General features: G+C 43.2%; 1 protein-coding gene across 8 annotated transcripts in view; it reads left to right on the top strand.

Annotated features, from left to right (window-relative positions):
• The first annotated feature begins 7,336 nt into the window (after positions 1-7,336).
• Positions 7,337-22,473, top strand: part of ANK1 (ankyrin 1) — a 67,469-nt gene continuing 52,332 nt past the window's right edge. For 4 of the 8 annotated variants that reach the window (XM_063175187.1, XM_063175191.1, XM_063175189.1 and 1 more), the window contains exon 1: positions 7,338-8,311. In XM_063175187.1, coding sequence (XP_063031257.1) covers positions 8,186-8,311 — 126 coding nt within the window. In that variant the 5' untranslated portion in view covers positions 7,338-8,185. Of the gene's footprint in view, positions 8,312-22,473 lie in introns of all 8 variants that reach the window. The other 4 variants (XM_063175190.1, XM_063175188.1, XM_063175186.1 and 1 more) reach the window with 2 other exon arrangements.

Raw genomic sequence — 22,473 nt, 5'->3', positions numbered from 1 at the left:
GATTTGATTTGGTTTGGTTGGGTTGGATTGGTTTGGGTTTGGTTTGATTTGATTTGATTTGGATTGGTTTGGTTTGGTTTGGTTTGATAGAATTGCCAAACCAAAACAGGTTTGAAATGGGGCTGTTTTGAAGAGTATCAATGGATCAAATGATCAAATCCTGCCATTAGAGAATGGTTTGGTTTGGGTTTGGTTTGGTTTGGTTTGCTTTGCTTTGCTTTGCTTTGCTTTGCTTTGCTTTGGGAGAATTTCCAAGCCAAAGCAGGTTTGAAATGTGGCTGTTTGGAAGAGCATCAACCTTTGGTAGCACAGAGGGTGTGAACAGGTCCTCCTGCAGGTTCTGGACATGAGGAGATTTGCTCTATTCAACACTCTCAGGTTTGCTCTAATTATTAGGTGAACCAAAGTTTCTGCTGCCAGCTCTCAGTATGCAGGAAAGAGTTTAAATTATTTCAACAAATTACTGCCTGAGAGACTGGAGTCGTGGTTTTTGAAAGAAACCGACTGAAAGGAGAATGATCTGAAAGGGTTACAGCAGTTCTGAAAGCTCATCAGAGAGATAATTCAGAAAAAGCTAAAAAGAACTGAACCATCTTAATTAGCTCAGGGGAAGAGCTCCTTGCTGAGATCCAATCTCTGCGAGAGAGAGAGGAATGCAGATTGACAGAGGCAGACCAGGCTCACAGCAGCTCAGGTGAGGCCTGCAGCATCTTTTATCAGCACAGCTTGTCAGCCAGAATAATTTACTAAAAATAGATGTCTGGAGTTGAGCTTTGAATGTAAAATCCTTTTGCCCCGAATACAGAGAATCTCAAAACAACTTCACCAAACATTGATTTTTCTCCTAGAGCAAGGCAGGACTTCGTGTTTCATGTCTTGAAACAGGTGCAGAAACACCTTAAAACAGAGAGAGTCGAGAATTTATTTCCTTATTTCCTTCCTTATGGGGAGATTCTATTCTGTTGGACAGCTCTGTGGCACATAATGACCCCGTTCATAATTTTGTGTCATAATTTTCCTAAGGGTTCCTCTGTCAGTATTTGTTTGCTCTCCCTTGCCAAACACTTTGCCCTGTGAACTCTGGATAAGTGACAATTGTCACTGTGTCAATATTTATGTCATTTGTGTCACATAGTAGAATCTCATTTTGTGATTGAAGTAACAGATTTGTCATACTAAAAAAAATCAATTTTTAAGGAAAAAGTTATATGGTGCTGTGTGACAAATAATTGAATAAAATTACTGAACATTTTCTACTAATATTTTGGCTAATATATCACATGGTACCTTGCAGCTAAAGGAGAAAGTCTGTTTAGTGAAGTTGTCATTTTACACAATAGGAACAAGCAGCAACAAGAGATCATCTGCAATCCCAGATACTTCCCAAACAACTTCTCCAAAGAAGATAAAAATTAATGTTAGACAGGAAAAAAAAAAAAAAAAATTGTGGAGAGATAAGTGAAATCACTATTTTATTTTATTTTATTTTTATTTATTTTATTTTATTTTATTTTATTTTATTTTATTTTATTTTATTTTATTTTATTTTATTTTATTTTATTTTATTTATTTTATTTAATTTTTTATTTTTATTTATTTATTTTATTTTGTTTTGTTTTATTTTTTTATTTATTTTATTTTATTTTTATTTATTTATTTAATTTTATTATTTTTATTTATTTTTTATTTTATTTTATTTTTTTATTTTTATTTATTTTATTTTATTTTATTTTATTTATTTTATTTTATTCTTATTTTTATTTATTTATTTAATTTTATTTTATTTTTTATTTTTATTTATTTATTTTATTTTATTTTTATTTATTTTATTTTATTTTATTTTATTTTATTTATTTTTATATTTTATTTTATTTTATTTTATTTATTTATTTATTTTATTTTTATTTTATTTTATTTTATTATTTTATTTTATTTTATTTTATTTTATTTTATTTATTATTTTATTTTATTTTATTTTATTATTTTATATTTATTTTATTTTATTTTATTTTATTTTTATTTTATTTTATTTTATTTTATTTATTTTATTTTATTATTTTATTTTATTTTATTTTATTTTATTTTATTTTATTTTATTTTATTTTATTATATTTATTTTATTTTATTTTATTTTATTTTATTTTTTTATATTTATTTTATTTTATTTTATTTTATTTTATTTTATTTTATTATTTCATATTTATTTTATTTTATTTTATTTTATTTTATTTTATTTTATTTTATTTATTTTTTATTTTATTTTATTATTTTATTTTTATTTATTTTATTTTATTTTATTTTATTTTTATTTATTTATTTTATTTTATTTATTTTATTTAATTTTTTATTTTTATTTATTTATTTTATTTTGTTTTGTTTTATTATTTTTATTTATTTTATTTTATTTTTATTTATTTATTTAATTTTATTATTTTTATTTATTTTTTATTTAATTTTATTTTTTTATTTTTATTTATTTAATTTTATTTTATTTTATTTTATTTTATTTTATTTATTTTATTTTATTCTTATTTTTATTTATTTATTTTATTTTATTTTATTTTTTATTTTTATTTATTTATTTTATTTTATTTTATTTTTATTTATTTTATTTTATTTTATTTGATTTGATTTGATTTTATTTATTTATTTATTTTATTTTATTTTATTTTATTTATTTTTTTATTTTATTTTTATTTTATTTTATTTTATTATTTTATTTTATTTTATTTTATTTTATTTTATTTTATTTTATTTTATTTATTATTTTATTTTATTTTATTTTATTATTTTATATTTATTTTATTTTATTTTATTTTATTTTATTTTTATTTTATTTTATTTTATTTTATTTTATTTTATTTATTTTATTTTATTATTTTATTTTATTTTATTTTATTTTATTTTATTTTATTTTATTTTATTTTATTTTATTATTTTATATTTATTTTATTTTATTTTATTTTATTTTATTTTATTTTATTTTATTTATTTTTTATTTTATTTTATTATTTTATTTTTATTTATTTTATTTTATTTTATTTTATTTTTATTTATTTATTTTATTTTATTTTTTATTTTTATTTATTTATTTTATTTTATTTTGTTTTATTATTTTTATTTATTTTATTTTATTTTGTTTTATTATTTTTATTTATTTTATTTTATTTTATTTTATTTTATTTTATTTTATTTTATTTTATTTTATTTTATCTATACAAAGAAACTCATGATATCAGTTCTGTCATCCACAAATGCTTTGTGGACGCCTCTTTCTGCAGCTTCAGGAAGGACTGAATTCGTTTCTGGTCACCAAATTCCTGGCTCGGGGCTTCAGGGAGTCCCACTGGGAGGAGCTGTTCTCCAGGGGAGCAGGTTCGAGTTTCCGTGCGTTTGTTCAATTCTGATAAAAACCTCCTGCAGTCTGAAGTAAGACTGCAGCTACTTTAGGAGTGTCCTTGTCCTCCTTTGCATTGTGCCAGCCAGCGTGCTCCCGAGACCAAAGCAAACCGCAGAAAAAGAAATCTTCAGAAGTGCCTGGGTATGGACAGCAAGGGGTCAGCAGGTGATGGCTGAAGGGCTGGAAACCATGGAAAGTACTAAAAAAACCCTGAGAATTAGAGGCCATTGCAGACAACCTTGATCATCTCTGTCTACCCAGCTGTGCCACAGCACTTTGGAAGGTTCTGGTGGTCACAAGAACCTTCATCACTGCTCTCAACAAGAACCTTCATCATGATGCCCACAGGAACCTTCATCACGGATTCTGCTCAGGGCTCAGGAAATCCAAGCAGGAAATGTTGGCGCAGAAGGAAGATAAAAAAGGGAATTGTGATGTTCTAGGGTAGAACTGACTGGAAGCTTGTCGCAGACATCTTTTATGCAAAATCCTTTCCTTAGAATTTTTCCTCCTGAGAAGCTGGGAGGCCTCAGGAACAAAATGTAAACAATGATTATCTGCTGCTGTGGAATGCAACAGGTGCATCTGGGATTGGTCTCATGTGGTCGTTTCTAATTAATGGCCAATCACAGTCAGCTGGCTCAGACTCTTTGTCCGAGCCACAAACCTTTGTTATCATTCTTTTCTTTTTCTCCTCTTAGCTGGCCTTCTGATGAAATCCTGTCTTCTATTCTTTTAGTATAGTTTTAATGTAATATTTATCATAATAAGTCAAGCCCTCTGAAACACGGAGTCAGATCTTTGTCTCTTCCCTCATCCAAGAACCCCTGTGAACACGGTCACAGAAAATCTGACAGCTCATGTACAACTGGAGATCACTGTGTTCTTTAGTCAGGGTCTAAAGAATACAATAGTGCTCCAGGTAAAGCGATAAGGAAAATGAGTTTTAACAGGGAAACATTTCTAGCCCTAGAAAAATGCAAGTATCAGCTGCCCTGGTAAAAGCTCTGCATCAACTCAAATGCACCTTCCTTTTCTGGGGATGGCAGATGATGCTTTTGGTGTCTTCCAGGCTATACCTGAAGTGCATTGGATCAATAATCCCTCTGAGCTGTGCTGTTAACTTGGAACAGTAAATTCCAGGCTGGTTTTGTGAGTAAATTCTTTCTTAGATGGCTTTTCAAACTCTACCTCTGAGTTCTTTAAGTCTCCCTGTTCTTTAATGCAGCTGCTTTTTATTCCAGCCTCTTGTTTGGAGCATCTGGTAACACTGCATAAGGACGCCAGGAACAGGAAAAGAGAAATTGATAACTGAGGTCTCGCGCATCCCCTGCACGTGCTTCTCACTGCTCAGAAAAGGAGAGAACACAGTGCCTGATGCACAAGGCAGCAAACGGGTTAGCGGGTTAAAAGCAGCAGTGACAAAATAAAAAGCTTTCCAGGAGACCCCTAGGTTCAACAAAGTGGTTGGAGTGCCCAGAGGTGCTGGGCTCTTCACCTTGTTCCCAGAGCAAATGTAGGAATTTTGCTTTTTAGCAGCTGAGACATCTCAACTTGCATGCCCACAGCGTTCTCCAGAGCTGCAAAGCCTGGCCAGCCTCAGCATCTTCTCCATCAGTTCCTGGTTATTTGCCTGTGCAGAAACCCACGAATTTTGGTTTTTAACATCTGAGACATCTCAACTTCACGCCCAGAGCATTCTCCAAAGTTGAGAGCACGCAAAGCCTGGCTAACTTCAACATCTCCTCCATCAGTCTCTGGTTATTTGCTGCTCTTGCTCTGTGCTCACTCTGCTCTGGTTTGTAGGGAGTTAAGAGCTGGGATTTGCATGTAGAAACCTAGGAATTTTTCTTTTTAACATCCGAGACATCTCAACTTCTTGCCCATAACATTCTCAAAGCCTGGCCAGCCTCAGCGTCCCCTTTATCAGTTTTTGGTGCTCCTGCTCTGTGCTCACTCTGCCCTGGCTTCCGAGGAGTTAAGAGGTGGGATCTGTGTGTAGAAACCCAGGAATTTTGCTTTTTAGCAGCTGAGACATCTTAACCACACGCCCATAACGTTCTCCAAAGCTGTGAGCACGCAAAGCCTGGCCAGCCTCAGCATCTTCTCCACCAGTTCCTGATTATTTGCCTGCTCCTGCTCTGTTCTGGCTGCCTCAGTCCTCAGCAAAGGACTCGTGTGGAGGAGGCTCAATTAGGGTGATATTTTTTTATTTTATTATTATTATTAGGGTGATAGTCCTACTGAAGGGAGCTCCCAGCTCCCTCCTGTCTGTGGAGCTTTTAAATTCTGCAGCTCCTATTTAATTTTGTGATTTTTTTTTTCCTTTTCCCATGGGCATTGAGAGAACATTGCTATAAAAAGATGTGCAGCTGTATCTAGACTCGAGCGTATTATTTATCGATGTGGGAAAAATGCACAGAACTAAAGCTGTACTAGGAAACACATTTTAAAATTTAATCATTTCCTGTCCTTCATATTTTATCAGGATCTTCTCTACGTTATCGGTCATCATGTTCTTTAAAAACTGTATGGTGTGCCAGTCTTTTTTCTTGGTTTTAGCACTCCTTGGTCTATGGGTAAAGCAGCAGAACTGGGGGAACTTCAAAGGGAAAAGAAACAAAGGGGAAAAAATGCGAGAAAATTTACTCTAGCAAAAAAAGTGACCTACAGTGTGTGCACAATAAGTTTGCATCTCAGCTTCTCTCCAGTTATTTAGGTGACTGTTGGGTATTTGCTGAGGAATTGACATTAATCCCTGCTTTGCCGTCTTTTATCACAAAGGGACCACAACTACCCAGAATTTGGGGAGCCGGCTCCAGAAAACTGCAGCATTTGCAGGGTTCCACCTCTGCAGACAGTTTTCCATGGCCGCTCTGCCCATGGGTTTGCACCTAGGAAATATTTTTGGCAAGGGACGAGAACTGAGCTGATAAAGGCAGGGATGCTGAGGAGCACACCTTGCTGCAGGTGATGGTGTGGTCCCCACGAAGAGCCCACCCCAAAAACCCCATCCTGGTTTTATCCTGGTCCCATTACACACTGGTGGCGCTTTTTGCAGGAACCAAAGTCAAGAACTGAGCAGAAAAAGGCAGGGACGCTCTGGAGCACACCTTGCTGCAGGTGATGGTGTTCTCACCCATGGCAATGTTTTTTCCAAGGGACAAGAACTGAGCTGATAAAGGCAGGGATGCTCAGGAGTGCCTGAACAGATAAGCACACTTTGCTGCAGGTGATGGAGTTTGGACCCATTCCAAGGCACAAGAACTGAGCAGGAAAAGGCAGGGATGCTCAGAAGCAAATTTTGCTGCAGGTGATGGTGTTTGCACCTTGGCAATGCTTTTTCCAAGGCACAAGAACTGAGCTGATAAATGCAGGGATGCTCAGAGGTGCCTGATTAGCACACCTTGCTGCAGGTGATGCTGTGGTCCCCACGAAGAGCCCACCCCAAAAAACCCCATCCTGGTTTTATCCTGGTCCCCTGGCACACTGGTGGCGCTTTTTGCAGGAACCAAAGTCAAGAACTGAGCAGAAAAAGGCAGGGATGCTCTGGAGCACACCTTGCTGCAGGTGATGCTGTGGTCCCCACGAAGAGCCCACCCCAAAAAACCCCATCCTGGTTTTATCCTGGTCCCATTACATGCTGGTCCCCTGTAAAGTCATTCCTCCAGGCCTCACCCCTGCATTCCAACCTGGAATTGTTTGTTCTTTTGGAACACAGCAGCAGGAGGAATGCAGGGCTCTGTGCAGAGCAGGCATGGCTGACCCTGGGTACCCTCAGAGAGGATTTGAGCTCTGGGGATGCCCGGCCAGGCAGGAGCTGGCAGCTTGGGTTTAATTTGCTGCTGCTGCTGTGTGAAGAGCAGAACTGAGCCCTTCATTTCTGCCTCCTGCCCACGGCTCAGATCCCTCCCCTCCCCTCGCTGCTCAGTCAGCGGGGAGATGCGAGCCGGGAAGGGAGGAAGGATGCTGCTGGGCTGCACTCTGCTCCAGCCCTTGGCACATCCCTTGCAGAATCTGCTGTTTCCTGAGCGGGGACGCTGCCTGCCTGCCTGCTGAGCAATGCAGCCATTGCCCACTGCTCCCTTTGCAGGAAGATGGAATCATAACCGGGAGAGTGAGTGAGTGAGTGATGCGGCTGCTGCTGCTGCTGCTGCACACGGGCTGACAGCGAGGAGGAGAATCGGAGAGCCTGGAATATGTGCCTGCCTCAGCAGGCACTGCAGTGGAAAAGCCCCTGACTGAACAGGATGCAGCTTGCTGCTCTTTAGGCATCGCCACAGAGAGAGAACTCAGGAGTCGCATGAAATGCATCGGCCTCCTTCTGCACCGCTCCTCTCTTGTCACCAGGCATTAATTGCTGGGAGTTATTTTCCTTCCTGTGGCTGACTGCCTGCAGCTTTTTTCCCCACTGCAGGAGGAGCAGGGAGGGAGGGAGAGCACAACACCAGCCCGGCGTCCTGTCCCACCACAAGGCTCCTGTGATGTGCCAGCACGGCCCAGGGCTGCTGCAATGGTGCGGAGAACCTCTGGAACACCTGGATTTGGGATTATCCGTGGCTCATAAAGTGGTCCCAGCTTGCATCTAGCAGCTACCTGGAGACGCTGGCTGTCCTTTTGGGGCTTACTGACTGCTTCCAATTTTCCTCCCATCGCTGCTTTCACGCTCATCTGGGTCGGCAGCGTTTTGGGAGAGGGGAACGCATTCCCCCGGCCAGGAACAGGAGAGTGCTGCCCAAAAAAGTGCAGGTGTGAGCTCTGGAGGGGACTGCAGCGTGACCAGCCATGGCTCAAGCCGCCAAGCAGCTGAAGAAAATCAAAGACATCGAGGCTCAGGCTCTGCAGGAGCAGAAGGAGAAGGAGGAATCCAACCGCAAGCGCAGGAACCGCTCTCGGGACAGGAAGAAAAAGGTCAGTGCTGCTGCTGGGGTTTGCAGCCCTGCAACGAGCCCGAGCTGTGTCTGGGGGCACGGCAGGGTGGGCACAGCATGGCACGGGGGGCACAAAGGTCCCTGCACAAGGCTGTGTGCAGGCAGCCTGTCGGATGGGGCAGAGGAACGGTCTGGCAAGCACAGGACAACTTTTGGGAGCAGAAATCTGCTGTTTACCCTGAGCTGGGGGAGAGAGGGAGGGAGCTCAGATATTAAAAAACCTCAGTGAGGGGTAAGGGAACTGAGGGCTTTATCCAGGCAGCTTTATAGACTCACTCAGCCCAGTAACAGATTTGATCTCTAAGATAAAAATCCTGTTTTCTGGCTTCCTTCAGTTTCCCACAATTGTTTTTGTGTTCAGGGCTTAGGAACGTGAGACCCCCACCCCTTTTTTTTTAGTGAAGGACTCATTTTGCTGCCCACCCCATCCCTTGCTTAACCTGCACCAGGATATTGAGAGGGGGCAGGATATTCTTGCCATGCAGAATGTTGAAACCAGGGCACAGCAGGAGCAGACTCCTGGCAGAGGAGGCATTTTTGTGCAGAGCTCTGTGGGTCCTGCTGCTGTATTTGTGTATGGGACGGGGGTCATCCAGCAGGTGAGGGGAATCAGGGACAGCACAGAGGGGTCTGTCCCTTCTGCCGATACCAGCATGCTGTTTGGAGCTCTGGATCCCCCCTGAAAAGTCACTTTTGGCAGTTTTTTTCCTTGCTGCACGAGTGGGCATCTTGCTGAGGTGGCTTTGCTGCCCCTTGAAGACCCCTTGAACGTGAATGTTCTTATCTCAGCACGCTCTGAGGGTTTCTGGGCTATGCACCAGTGCAGAAAGGCAGCGAGGAGAGAGGTGAAGCCAAGGATAACCGAGGATTTCTCTGACAGGAGGTTGTGACACAAGGACTCTCAGGTGGGCTTCTCCTCTGCCTTTGAGTGCTGGAGATTTCCCTGTGGGCAGGAGCCTCACAGCAGAGCTCTGCTGGTGGAGCATCCTCATAGCTGGGCCCTGAGAGTGCTGAGCAGAGCCCTGCTTGTCCTAAAGCTGGGCCAGGACAGCCTGGAGGGGTCTGTGACCACAGAGAGTGAGTCCTTGGTGGGCACATCAGGGCAGACGCGAGGCCTGCAGGCAGCAGCTGGGGGGTTGAGTGTGGGCTCTGTCCTGTCAGATCCTCCTCGTGCACTGATAATAATTGCTGAGTGCTTGCGGGCTGCTCCCTGCAGGGCCTTTTGCTGATGGAGCAGCTTTCCCCTTTTTTTTTTGAAGGGGATCTGATGTGAGGAACCACCACATCAGGACGTTTTTTCTGGCGTCTCTTGCTACCCCTGCCCCAAAGCTTCAGTGCCAGTGTTTTTCCTGTGCAATCTCCTTGGGGCCAGGCAGGACACGTTGGAATCACTCTGCCAGGATGTGCTGGAATCCCTCACCCTGCTTTGCTGCAGTTCTGGGTTTGCTCAGTGCCTGTTTGTGCCCTGTGAGCTGAATGGGACTCGTGTGGTGCCCGTGCCCAAGGCCCTGGCAGCGTCTGTTGGGATGTGTCAGTGACTCCTTCCTCTGCTCCTCCTCTTCCTCCTCTTCCTCCTGCCAGCTGTGCCTTGCTGCGTGCACAGACACAGCAGATGCTTTTCGTCCACCTGGTGTTTGCACGGTGCAGGGTATCATTGATTCCACTGATATCATTGATAGTAGAGTTGTACCTCTACTAACTTCCATTTCACCAAGCGCAGCCGAAATAAAAGTTAGCAAAGGTGACCAACTTATGATCCAGGAAAGCCTTAGCGTGACACAAAGCAGAGGAGACGGAGATGATGGCCTCAGGATGAAATATCTTCTCATCCCATTCCATGAGAGATGCAGTTATGCCTCCAGTTTAGTATCCATTAGAATTTCCTGGAGTTTTTTGTGTGGTTGCATGTGTCCCATGAACCGCATGGCTGTGTCCTGCAAGAACCTTGTGTTCTGTGACACTTTGAGGCAGTAAGTTCTGTTATTTGATCCTATATTGTCCAAAAACCTTCTCCTTGGATGGTTGTATTTGTACAATCCCCATGGTTGGATTTGTTGCTTTCCAGTTTCCGCAGCAATTTCTTGGGTTTTGTGTTAAGTGCAATTCCTTGGGTTTTGTGCAATGGTAACCTGATTGACCTTGTTCTGTCCCTGTGTTCTCCACCTCTTGTCTGTCTCCTGGCGCCAGCACAGTCCAGATGTAGAACCTTGTCCCTCCTCCAACATTCCCTCCAATATTCCCAATATTAAGATGATGACAGCTGAGCTTTCATTTGCCTGCATCCGGGATTTAAGGAATGGCTCCTTGCCACTCCTCCAGGCTCCCTGTCCATTCCAGGAATATTTCTGCTTTGGGCAGAGCTGCCAGGCGTGTCCTGAGGTGTTCCTGCTCTGCAGAGTGCCTGGGGGTTGTCTCAATCTTAGGGTGACCACAGAGGCCAAGTTCTCAATAGTTCTGTGTGTTCCCACATTTAATGCAAAAGTGAGGACTGCCCAGGGCTGTGGCATGATGTGTTTGTGACTCCTGACGGTGCCCTGCGGACAAATGAGCAAAATAGAGTGTGAATTAACACAAGCTCACTGCTATTAGAGAATGTGCCAAGCGTCTCTGGGCTGGCTCCTTGCTGTTTCTGCTGCAGGATCCCAGCTTCAAATCTCTGTGTTTTCTATATTAAGGGGGACCAGAGCCATTCTGCCACTGCTGCAGGAGTTCCTGCACTGACAGGGAAGCAGGGATTGACAGGGGCAATGTCTGTGCTTTGGGTGCAGCTGGACGTCTCCTTTTTGTGGTTTTGAGAGGCAAGAACTCTTCCTCCCCTTCCCTGCAGATGTGGTGAGGCTGCCTTGGCAGGAAGGGAAATCATGAAGATCACTTCAAAGGCAGCCCTGGCCTTGCCAGGGTCAGTGGGCAGCACCAAAACACATTGGAAAAGTGGAAAAGTAGAAAAGTGATGTCCTGATGCTGTTTGTGAGGCAGCTCTCGTTACGTGAACACAGTTATTTGAGCTCTTTTTGGGTTGCGTGTGACCATTGTAGCTAAGGCAGAAAATGGACCAAACCTCTTGCCAGGAAGGAATTTATGGGAGCATTGGCAGAGCTCACCAAATGGGTTAGAAAGGGCCCAAACTGGGGCCCAGAGCACTTGGCTTGCCCTTTATCTCAAACATAAATATTCAAGCAACTTGCAGCTGTTCCAGGTGGTCCACAATTCTGGTGGCATTGCAACCTAACTTTAACAGAGACTAATAAATAAAAGTTAGTACTTCCATGAAGATCTTTCTTCTGATTGAAGCTTACTTATCCTGGTACTAAATTCACCCAAATATTTCATCAAGCATAACCAGGGGCAGGCACCTTCCTCTGCCTCTCTGTAAAGGTGCAGATTCCAGCTGCACTTCTCAGTGGACACACAGGAGGCTGGAACCTCTAAAATGTCTTTGGAAAGAGTGCAAATAGCAGGACGACTTCCAATATTGTGCAAAGAACCCCTCAAGTGCTCGTGTCAGAGCATCCTCAGGCTCTGTGCAGCATAACTGGGGTTAAAGTATTAAATAACAATCTAAGCAAAAGCTTGAAGGGAAATTCTTGTGGTGATTCCTATCAGTGTTTAAATTATTAGTATGAAAGATGTGATAGATCCTCTCAGTACGTTCAGAGCAAAATTTGCTTGGGAGCAAGGCTGCCTGAATTTACCACTTCTTCTTCTTCTTCTTCTTCTTCTTCTCCTTCTCCTTCTCCTTCTCCTTCTCCTTCTCCTTCTCCTTCTCCTTCTCCTTCTCCTTCTTCTCCTTCTCCTTCTCCTTCTTTTTTTCTTTTTTTTTCCTTTTTTTCCCTTTTTTCCCCCTTTTTTTTCCAGCAAGGGGGCAGGGAAGGTAAAATAAGGAACAAAACTCTTTTCTCTTTCTGCTTCTCTCTACTTTCTTTGTCTTGCAAATGTTCAAGAGTGAGACATTCTCTTGCTATGGATTTGTGGAGCATCTCCCACAACGCGCTCTTGAATAGCAAGTGATTCCTAATAAGAAACTCCCTGCCTAAAACTCCTTGGCTTCTCTTCTGGTTGCTAGTTTCCTGAAAACAGCACGCAGATCAGCCTGGGGGCTCGTGGATCTCCACATTTCAGTCTGGCACCCATCCTTGGTGCTGTACTGCTCTGCGTGGAAATGTTTTAGTGCTCAGGATTACACACATCCTGCCGGGAGGGTGCTTTGGGGAAGGGAGGCAAGAGATTTGTGAGAGTGGGTTTGGATTTAGAGGGGAAGCGAGAGCAAGGCGTTTCCATTTGGCAGGGACAGAGCTGGAGTGAAATGGTGGGGAAGAGCTGAGGGAGGGCAGAGGGATCAAGTGACCCCCTTCCTGTGTTCAGACATGGATAAGGGATAAATGTGGGCAATTAAAAGGCTGATAACGACTGTCAGAAGGATCTCTGAGCTGAGCTGTGTGAGGTAGAGGCAGCGCTGAGCTAATTGGGGCGACGTGCAGGATGCTGATGAGAAGGTTTTACATGGATTAATATTCCCCTCCTTTGGAAGCTGGGGAAATGTGGTAACTAGAGCAAGCCGGGCAGGGTTTGGACCAACAGCCACAAACTCAACCAGACAGAGAGGCAATTACAGCCGATGATTGCTCAGAAGGACAGTCACACTGTGCGCGGTGACTGCGCCTGTGCTTTTTGTGCGACAAGCAAAAGGGGCCACAGCCACTCAATTCACTGATAGGGTGTATCAGGGCGGTCCGGGCTCGGCATTCTGAGGCAGGAAACCAAGACACCTCTGTCAGAATTATGCAATGAGCACACGAGAAACTGGGGTGAGAAATCGCTGCTGGAGCGCCGCCAAGGAGCAGCCGCTGGGTTCGTTCTGTCTGCATCCCTTCAAATGCTGCTCCTTTGCAGCAGCCTTCAGCCTGCTCCGGGCTTGCAGAGGATGCAGAGAGAAGAGTGATGCAGACAGAAGGAGGGCAGAGCATTTCAGCACACCCAGCTGCAGATGGCTCGGAACACCCCAGCGATAGCTGGGCTCTGAGCTCCGCTGTGTCCTGCTCCCATGGGTGGTCACTGTGCCATCACTGGATCACTGAGATTCCTGCATTTAGCAGCTGTAGGTGCTGCCAGAGCTGGGGCATGGCTGGCTGTGAGCCCCCAGGGCCCTCACTGGCTGCTGGAGGTGTGCTGGCATCTCACCTGCAAGCTGGAGCTCAGCAAGAGAAAGGACCTTGCTGGAGCACAGGAGCTGCTTTGTCTCCTTTCCCCGTGATGAGGGGACAAACAGGAGCAGAAAATGGGCACCTGGATGTGAGGGACGCTGGGCAGGAGCAGAACCCACTGCCGCAGGGATGGCAGAAAGCACTGGAGGGGGATGTTGGTGCTATTCTGCACTGCTCCTCTGCAGCCTCTTAAATTATTCAGGTGATAACAGCATCTGTATGTGCCTGGTGAGCCCTCTGTGCTGAAAACGAGGTGAGCAGCCTCTGAAGCCTTGCAGCGTTCAGAAATGTGTCTCAGGAGCAGGTTCTGTTCAAGCTGTGCCCCGTGCCCTGGCCAGGACACCTGCCCCAGGAGGGCACTGGCTGAATGCAGGCAGCAAACGCTTGCAGGAGCAAATGCTTGCAGGAGGGTGAGCACAAAAGGCACAAAAATCCTGCATGTGACAGCCTGGTGGGCTCGGTCTGTCCAGCACAGGAAGCCACCTGCAGCGTGGTGATGCTGAGGTAGAGCTGAGATCAAAAGGAAAGCAAGCTAGATATGAGAAAAGAAAGAAAGAGAAAGAAAGAAAGCAGATTTACAGAGCACTAAAATTAGAAGTTTAGTCTGAATCATGCTAATTTGTTTTAATTGTCCAATGTGTGTCAGGGTTGTTCAGAAATGTAATCTCTCTGTCATGGTCTGGAAAGGTGTAGCAGCATCACCAGGGGTGTGATGGATCAAGGGTGGTGGAGATTTCTGGGTGCCCTGGCCTATTTTACATCTTTCTTGCAGTCCTCACCTCCAGCTCTCAAAGTGCCACCTGGCCAGGCTCTAAAAATCTTAGTTCTGGATTGAATAGACCAGACTTGTTAAAACTTTCAGTGAGCACAGGGCAGCCTCCTATGTGGAGGGAAGCTCCTGCCACCTTCTCTCTCAAAGGGCACTTCTCAGCCTGACAGAACCATCTGAAAATTCACATTTTCTTTCACAGATGATTATGTCATGTTCTGAGCCTCGACTCTGCAAGCAGCAGCAAAAAAAATCCAAGCTCCCTTCCTATTTAAAAACCAGATTTTGCTGACTGGGTGAAACTTTATGCCAGAGCCTCGCATCTCTGTGTAGGGGCTGCGAGTGTAGGGGACAGCGGTAAATTTGGGGCTTCAAAATGCTGCATCCTCAGTGAAAAATCTACAGCAGGGACAAAGCAGCAGGTACTCACAGGTCTTGGGAGGAGGAAGGAGAGAACACACAGCAGCAGGAGAGCATTTGGAACACAGACGAGGTTTCTATATTTGTACAGAGATGAGGAAAGAGGCAGAGAGTGTTTGTGTGAGTGTGGCCAGGCCATCAGGAGCATTCCTGTGTAAAAGAAAAGGTTCTCCAGCAAGAGAGCAGAGAGAAGTGAAGGCTGGGGTCTGTTGTATTTGCAGGGAATGCCTGGCAAAGGCAGGAGTGATGCATCTGACTCCAGGTTCTCAGAAGGCCAATTATTACTTTATAATAATATATTATATTAAAGAATGCTAAACTATACTAAAGAATACAGAAAGGATACTTACACAATGCTAAAAAGATAAAAATGAAAACTCATGACTCTTTCCAGAGCCTCAGCACAGGCTTTGGCCTTGATTGACCAAAGAATCAAAACAATTCACATTAAACCAATGAAAAAATCATAAACAATCTCCAAAGCAGCAAAACACAGGAGAAGCAAATGAGATAAGAATTGTTTTCCTTTTCTCTGAATCTTCTCATCTTCCCAGGAGAAAAATCATGGGAGAAGGAATTTTTCAAAGAATGTGGATGCCACAATGGTTTGTCACTACCCTGTGGTGACTTTGCAGGGTGGATTTGTAGGGTGCAGTCATGTGCCTACGTTTGAACTTTTAAATGGGAAATGCAGAGAGCAGCTCACTGAAACCCTTTGCAGAATATAAACTATGTTTGGTTTTTAACCAGTGTGATAGTCTCTGCAGAGGAATAATAAATATTGTCACCTTCTTACGGTGGTTAGAAGTTGAGTGTGAATTATGCTGATTTGTTTTAATTGTCTTAAGTGTGTCAGGGTTGTTCAGAAATGTCACCTTTCTGTCATGGTCTGGAAAGGTGCGGCATCACCAGTGCTATGATGGGAGGATGACCTTCTTACACCGTCATTTCTCCAGATACTCTGCAGGAAATTCAGTGTACTGAGCCCATTCATGGTGCCGTGCTTGGAATGAGGAGCACTGTGTCTTTCCCAGGACTTGCTGGTTACAACCCCAGAGAATCAGATAAATCCTGTGAGATAAACACTGTTTGGTGGGTGCGACAGACAGGTGTGGGTGAGTGAAACACAGGTTCAGCTTTAACAAAATGCTGTGTACTGAGCTCTTTATTACATTGATCTGAACACGGAGGGGAAGAGTAAAAGGTCCTTCTTTGGTCTGCCTGGAAATCAGCTGTACCTTGCTGATAACTGAAGTGTGAGCTTTTACTGTGTGCTATAACCATAAACACAAATATCTTGTAGGTTCTCACACTGCTGTTTGAACCAACAACATTCCTCTGTAAATGCTTTGCATGGATTTGATTTTAGTAGTAACTACGGTGTCCTTAAATAAGATGCTAAACTTCAACAACCCGGTTTTCTTGACTTGTGAATCACTGCATGGAGTTTCTCTTATTTTGGAGTGATTTTTAAAATTTATTTCCCCTTTCCATTTCCCTTGTGGTGAATGAAATACAGTGGGAACAGGGAGTGGACTACAGAGGGGTGGTGGTTTACTAGGGAGTTCTAACAAAGGTAAATCTTACTGAATTGGCTTTTAATGTTAAAATTGTCTTTACTGCAGTGGGGATGTTATAGTTCTTCCCATCTTTAATGCTGACAGAGAAGGGAAGAGACAAGAATGTTGACTCCGTGTTTCAGAAGGCTTCATGTATTATTTTATCATATATATTACATTAAAACTATTCTAAAAGAATAGAAGAAATTATTTCATCAGAAGGCTGGCTAAGAATAGAAAAAGAAGGAATGATAACAAAGGTTTGCGGCTCAGACTCTCTGTCCGAGCCAGCTGTGATTGGCCATTAATTAGAAACAAACACATGAGACCAATCCCAGATGCACCTGTTGCATTCCACAGCAGCAGATAACCATTGCTTACATTTTGTTCTGTTCCTGAGGCCTCTCAGCTTCTCAGGAGGAAAAACCCTAAGGAAAGGATTTTCCATAAAAGATGTCTGTGACAGCCCACCAGGGCTGTATCACCAAAACTGCTCCTCAAAACTTGTAAATTGTCCCTCAGACCTGGCAGGGAAGTCCTCCAAGGCCAGCAGCAGTTCAAGAATGCATAACAAACACCTTCTCTCCATTCCAAAGGTGAGGCAGCAGCATTTGCTGCCTCCTGCCAGCATTTCACAGGGATCAGCAGCTCTGGCCTGCAGAGCTCTCAGTGTTTTGTGTGGCACCACCATCATTTTCTGCACAGGGTCAATGAGGGACACCCATTCTGCCTTCCCTGCATAGCCAGACACCCGGGGGCAAATTGCAGATATTTGGGAAGAGGAGCTGACACCTCTCACTAATTCACTCTGCCTTGGAGCCAAGAAAGCTGTGAAGACACTTGGAGCGGCCGATTGGGATGCTCCGCTCACAGCTGCAATAATGATGCAACTTCCTCATGAAAACGGGAGATAAGGTGCATCACTGAGAGGGAGCATTGCATATTGAGAGAGCTTTAGGCTGAACAGACCTTTTCTTTGCATTGGGGGAGTGGTTTTTGTCTGTTTTGTCAGGAATAAATGCAGCATTTTTGCCTGGAGAAGGTGCACCGTGGTAAGACGCGAACCTGGGATTTGTTCTGGACAGCAAAAACCTATTGGAAAACACTGAGAAATAAAAAAACAGAACAAAACAAGCAAATAAAAACAAAAACAAAAAAAACCCCAAAAAACCGCCCAAAAACCCCCCAAAAAAACACCATAAAAAACCCCCCCAAAAAACCCCAAAAAAACCCCAAAACCGCCCCCAAAAAAACCCCAACCCCCCCGCCCCCCCAAAAAAACACAAAAAAAAAAAAAAAAAAAAAAAAAGAGATCAGAAAAGGATGAAGCTTCAGAGTTTCCTTTATTTTTCTTTGGAGACTTCTGGGGAAAAAAACCAAACACCACAAATGAAGCACGTAAGGTGATTTTTTGCCCGCTTTCTGGAGCTGCAGCTGCTGCAGTCAGCTCCCCTCCCTCGAGCTGTCTGTGCTGTTTGCTGCCAAGCTTTGCCAAGCAGGTTGCTGGGATAATATTGGGCTTTTTTAATGAACAAAAAAGTGCCTGGAAAACAGATCTATATAATTTTTTTGCATTAAAAGAGGTATATGACATGCCAGAGATCTGACTGGGAGGTGCCAAGGAACAACAAAGAATGAAGGAATTTCTCTAAATGCCCAACCATGAAAACAAGGACCTAATTTTGGCTGTGTTTTTAAAGACCAGCATCAACAAACATGCATGAAAACAGGTTTGGAGGGTGTTATGTCCAAACCTTGCAGGTAACCCATCAAAGCAGCTGTAATAGAACTGGTGCTCTCACATATCTTCCACATCCTGGCCAAAAAAGGTTTCTCAGCCTCTGCTTTTTGTTACTATATTATACCATAATACACTATGTTATATGAAATATTGATCAAACTCTTTATTTTTACTACACTGTACCATGCTACACTATACTTAATGAAAAATTGATCAAAAACTTTATTGTTACTACACTTTACTACATGAAAAACTGATCAAAAACTCTTTATTATTACCACACTATCCCATACTACATGAAAAACTGATCAAACACTTTATTATTACTACATTATACCATAATACACTATATTATATGAAAAACTGATCAAATACTTTTTTGTTACTCCACCCTATAATAATACACTATATTATAGGAAAAACTGATCAAACTCTTTATTGTTACTACACCATCCCATAATACACTATATTATATGAAAAATTGATCAAACTCTTTATTTTTACTACACTGTACCATACTGCACTATATTGTATGAAAAACTGACCACTTTATTGTTACTACATTATGCTACATGAAAAACTGATCAAACTCTTTATTATTACCACACTATCCCGTACTACATGAAAAACTGATTAAACATTTTATTATTACTACACTATCCCATAATACACTGTATTATATGAAAAATTGATCAAATTCTTTATTATTACTACATTATACTACATGAAAAACTGATCAAACACTTTTTTGTTACTACACCATATAATAATACACTATATTCTATGAAAAACTGATAAAACACTTTTTTGTTACTACATTACAGTATATGAAAAACTGATCAAACTCTTTATTATTACGATAAACATTTTATTATAACCGATCAAATATATTTATTATCACTATCCCACCCTACACTATACTACATGAAAAACCCTTCACCCTGGTCACACACACATGGATCCAACTGGTCAATAAATCAAACCACCAAAGCCAGAGTCCAATCAACAAATTAAATTTTGGTAAACATTCTCCATAATGTACACGTTCCACAGGTGCAGAGATTAAGATGAGAATTGTTTTTCTCACAGTTTCCCAGGGCAATCCCAGGACAGCTCTGTGTCTCTCTCTGCTCAGAGGATGTGTGATTTCCACAGTAAAGCATTCCCTGGCACTGACAGCACTGCTTTTTTCTGCAAATCCTCGTGGAATCGCGGTGCTAAACGCTACAAGAGTGTTAATTTTGTAAGGTGAGCCATTGTGCAGCCATAAGCTCAGAGGTGTCCTTGCCATGCAGGGGATCTGTGTGTGCTGCTGGAGAGGGGATCAGACCACCAGCTCCTCCTGTGCTTGGCACACCTTGTGTGTGACGTGGAATTATTTCCTCCTCTCTGCTGTGATGCACTGGGAGATGGGCACCAGGTTGTGCTGCGTTTAACTTGGCTCTGCTGGCATCCCCTCCTGGATTCCTTTTTCTGGCTGTTCAATCCCTCCTGGATTCCTTATTCTGGCTGTCCATCTCCTCCTGGATTCCTTATTCTGGCTGTCCATCTCCTCCTGGATTCCTTATTCTGGCTGTCCAATCCTTCTTGGATTCCCTGTTCTGGTTCATCCCCTCCTGGATTCTCTGTTGTTCATCCCCTCCTGGACTCTTTATTCTGGCTGTTCACCCCCTCCTGAATTCCCTGCTGTTCATCCCCTCCTGCTTTTCTTTTTCTGGCTGTTCACCCCCTCCTGGATTCCCTGTTCTGGTTCATGCTCTCCTGAATTCCTTATTCTGGCTGTTTACCCCCTCTTGGATTCCCTGTTCTGGCTGTCCATCCCCTCCCGGATTCCCCTCCTGGATTATTCCCTGTTTTGACTGTTCATCCCCTCCTGGATTCCTTATTCTGGCTGTTCAATCCCTCCTGGATTCTTTATTCTGGCTCTCCATCCCCTCCTGGATCCCCTGTTCTGGCTGTTCATCCCCTCCTGGATTCCTTATTTTGGTCCATCCCCTCCTGGATTCCCTGTTCTGGTCCATCTCCTCCTGAATTCCCTGTTCAATCCCTTCTGCATTATTCCCTGTTCTGGCTGTTCATCCCCTCCTGGATTCCTTTTTCTGCTTCATCCCCTCCTGGATTCCTTATTCTGGCTGTCCATCCCCTCCTGGATTCCCTGTTAGTGTCCATCCCCTCCTGGATTCCTTATTCTGGCTGTCCATCCCCTCCTGGATTCCCTGTTAGCTTCCATCCCCTCCTGGATTCCTTATTCTGGCTGTTTATCCCCTCCTCTATTCCTTATTCTGGCTGTCCATCCCCTCCTGGATTCCCTGTTAGTGGCTCTCAGCTCCCAGCCCTGATAAAATGGATACCAGCATCCTGATTTTCATCACTTGGGAGGAAGGACGATTTTTTTTTTTTTTTTTTTTTTTATTAATAACCCAAATTACCCCGTGAAACGGCACTTGTCTGATGTTAAATATTAAACTCCCTTAAGTGGGCGAGCTGGGGCGCAGGAGCAGCAGTGATGGGCTGTGCAGGAAGATGAAGTGCTGCTGGACAGCATTAATTCCTCCTCCCTGGAGAGCCTTCCATCCTCAGGGCAGCCAGGTGCTCCTGCACGCAGCTCCCCAGCTTCCAAACGGCGTTTTTCACACTTTAAACATTTCGCACGCTTTGAACATCAAAAGGCTGGTGGATCCTGGCTCTGGAGTTGCCATGGCGACGGCAGCTGAGAGGATTTGGATGTTTCTGGGATGGGATTTTGCTGCTGGGTGTGCTGGGCAGGCTGGGGCTGCTCCGCTCGCATCGGTGCTGCTGAGGGAGGGGATGCTCCGGCCCAGCCCAGGAGCTCTGGGGTGCAGAATCTGTGTCTGAGCTGCTCATCTCGGCTCCCTCCAGTCTGGGAGTGGAGAATGGAGCCCTTCTTCCCATGCTATGCCACATGTGGAAGTAGGTCAGCTCAATTATACCCTCAGATATTCTCATTTCTCTCTAAGCATTGAGCTTTGCCACAAGCGTTGGCTCTGCAGGAGCCCAAAACTGCTTCAGTTTTGGGTTATCTTTGGGATATTGGCTTGGGATAGTGGCTGTCCTTGGGTCTACCCCCCTGCAGCTCCAGATATGCTGGACACAATGGATTTTCAGGAGTGAACACCAAGCTCCAGGGCTGCTCTGCTCACATCAGTGATGCTGAGGGAAGGGATGCTCTGGCCCAGCCCAGGAGCTCTGGGGTGCAGAATCTGTGTCTGAGCTGCTCATCTCAGCTCCCTCCAGTCTGGAAGAGGAGAAGGGAGCCCTTCTTCCCACGTGGAAGTAGGTCAGCTCAATTATACCCTCAGATATTCTCATTTCTCTCATTGGCTCTCAAGGGAGCTGAGCATAAAGCCTCACCACAAGCATTGGCTCTGCAGGAGCCCAAGGATAACCCAAACCTGAAGCCCCAACTGCTTCAGGTTTGGGTTATCCTTGGGATGTGGCTTCAGGTGCCTCTTTACCCCTCTGCAGCTCCAGATATGCTGGACACGGTGGATTTTCATCAAGCTGAACACTGTGAAAATATGATATTGATCTGTCTGACAGCAGCACGGTCAAGGAATCAAAACACCAGAGTCCAATTAAGAAACTACATTTTGGTAAAAAAAATCAGTCAAGGGGCTGCTGTTGACCCTCACTGTGAGTCTGTCAAATGCAAAATGCCCCATCCTCCTCCTCCTCCTCCTTGTGTGCTGTAAAATGGCCCCTGGGAATTCATTGTTGTTTGGGTGGGAATTCATTTCTCATTTGGGTGACTCTAGCAATATCTGCTGGGGGAAACAGGTACGTGTTAAGGAACTTATTTTGTTTTTATTTTGAGACCTTATTTTGTTTTTATTTTTTGAGGTGTTTTCATGAAAATGGAAAGAGCTTTTGGAATGAAAAGCTGCTCATTTATTATACTTGTATTTATTATTTTTCACGTGTGATTAATTGGGACATGCAGGTAGCAGATGTCCTTTGGGGGGTGGCAGGGTGGGGTGTGTGTGTGTGCAGACAGGCACTGCAGACAGATTGAGGGTTTGATGCAGGAAATCAGGTAATTCTGAGCACCCTGCCTGCTCCCTGTGCTGTCACAGCAATAGACACTGCTCAGACTTGTGATCTCAGTGCTGTTGGCCACTGCATACTAAAAGGAGAAAATATTTTGTCAAACTGCCTGAACATGACAGAGCAAGATCGTTTGGGTGGTGTTTAGGCACAGTGCAGACCTCAGAGACTGAGAATAAAGGTACACTGAAAAGTGTGGGGAAATGTGATGGTGGTCACAGGGGTCTGAGGATGAGGGAAGAGACGAGGATCTGACTCCATGGTTCAGAAGGCTGATTTATTATTTTATGATATATATTACATTAAAACTATACTAAAAGAATAGAAGAAAAGGTTCTCAGAAGGCTGGCTAAGAATGGAATAGAAAGGAATGATAACAAAGGTTTG

This window comes from Melospiza melodia, chromosome 23, assembly GCF_035770615.1.
Source record: "Melospiza melodia melodia isolate bMelMel2 chromosome 23, bMelMel2.pri, whole genome shotgun sequence".
In the NCBI taxonomy this organism is placed as follows: Eukaryota; Metazoa; Chordata; class Aves; order Passeriformes; family Passerellidae; genus Melospiza; species Melospiza melodia.
The sequence above is the reverse complement of the archived record's forward strand: the minus strand, read 5'-3'. Positions and strand labels throughout refer to the sequence as shown.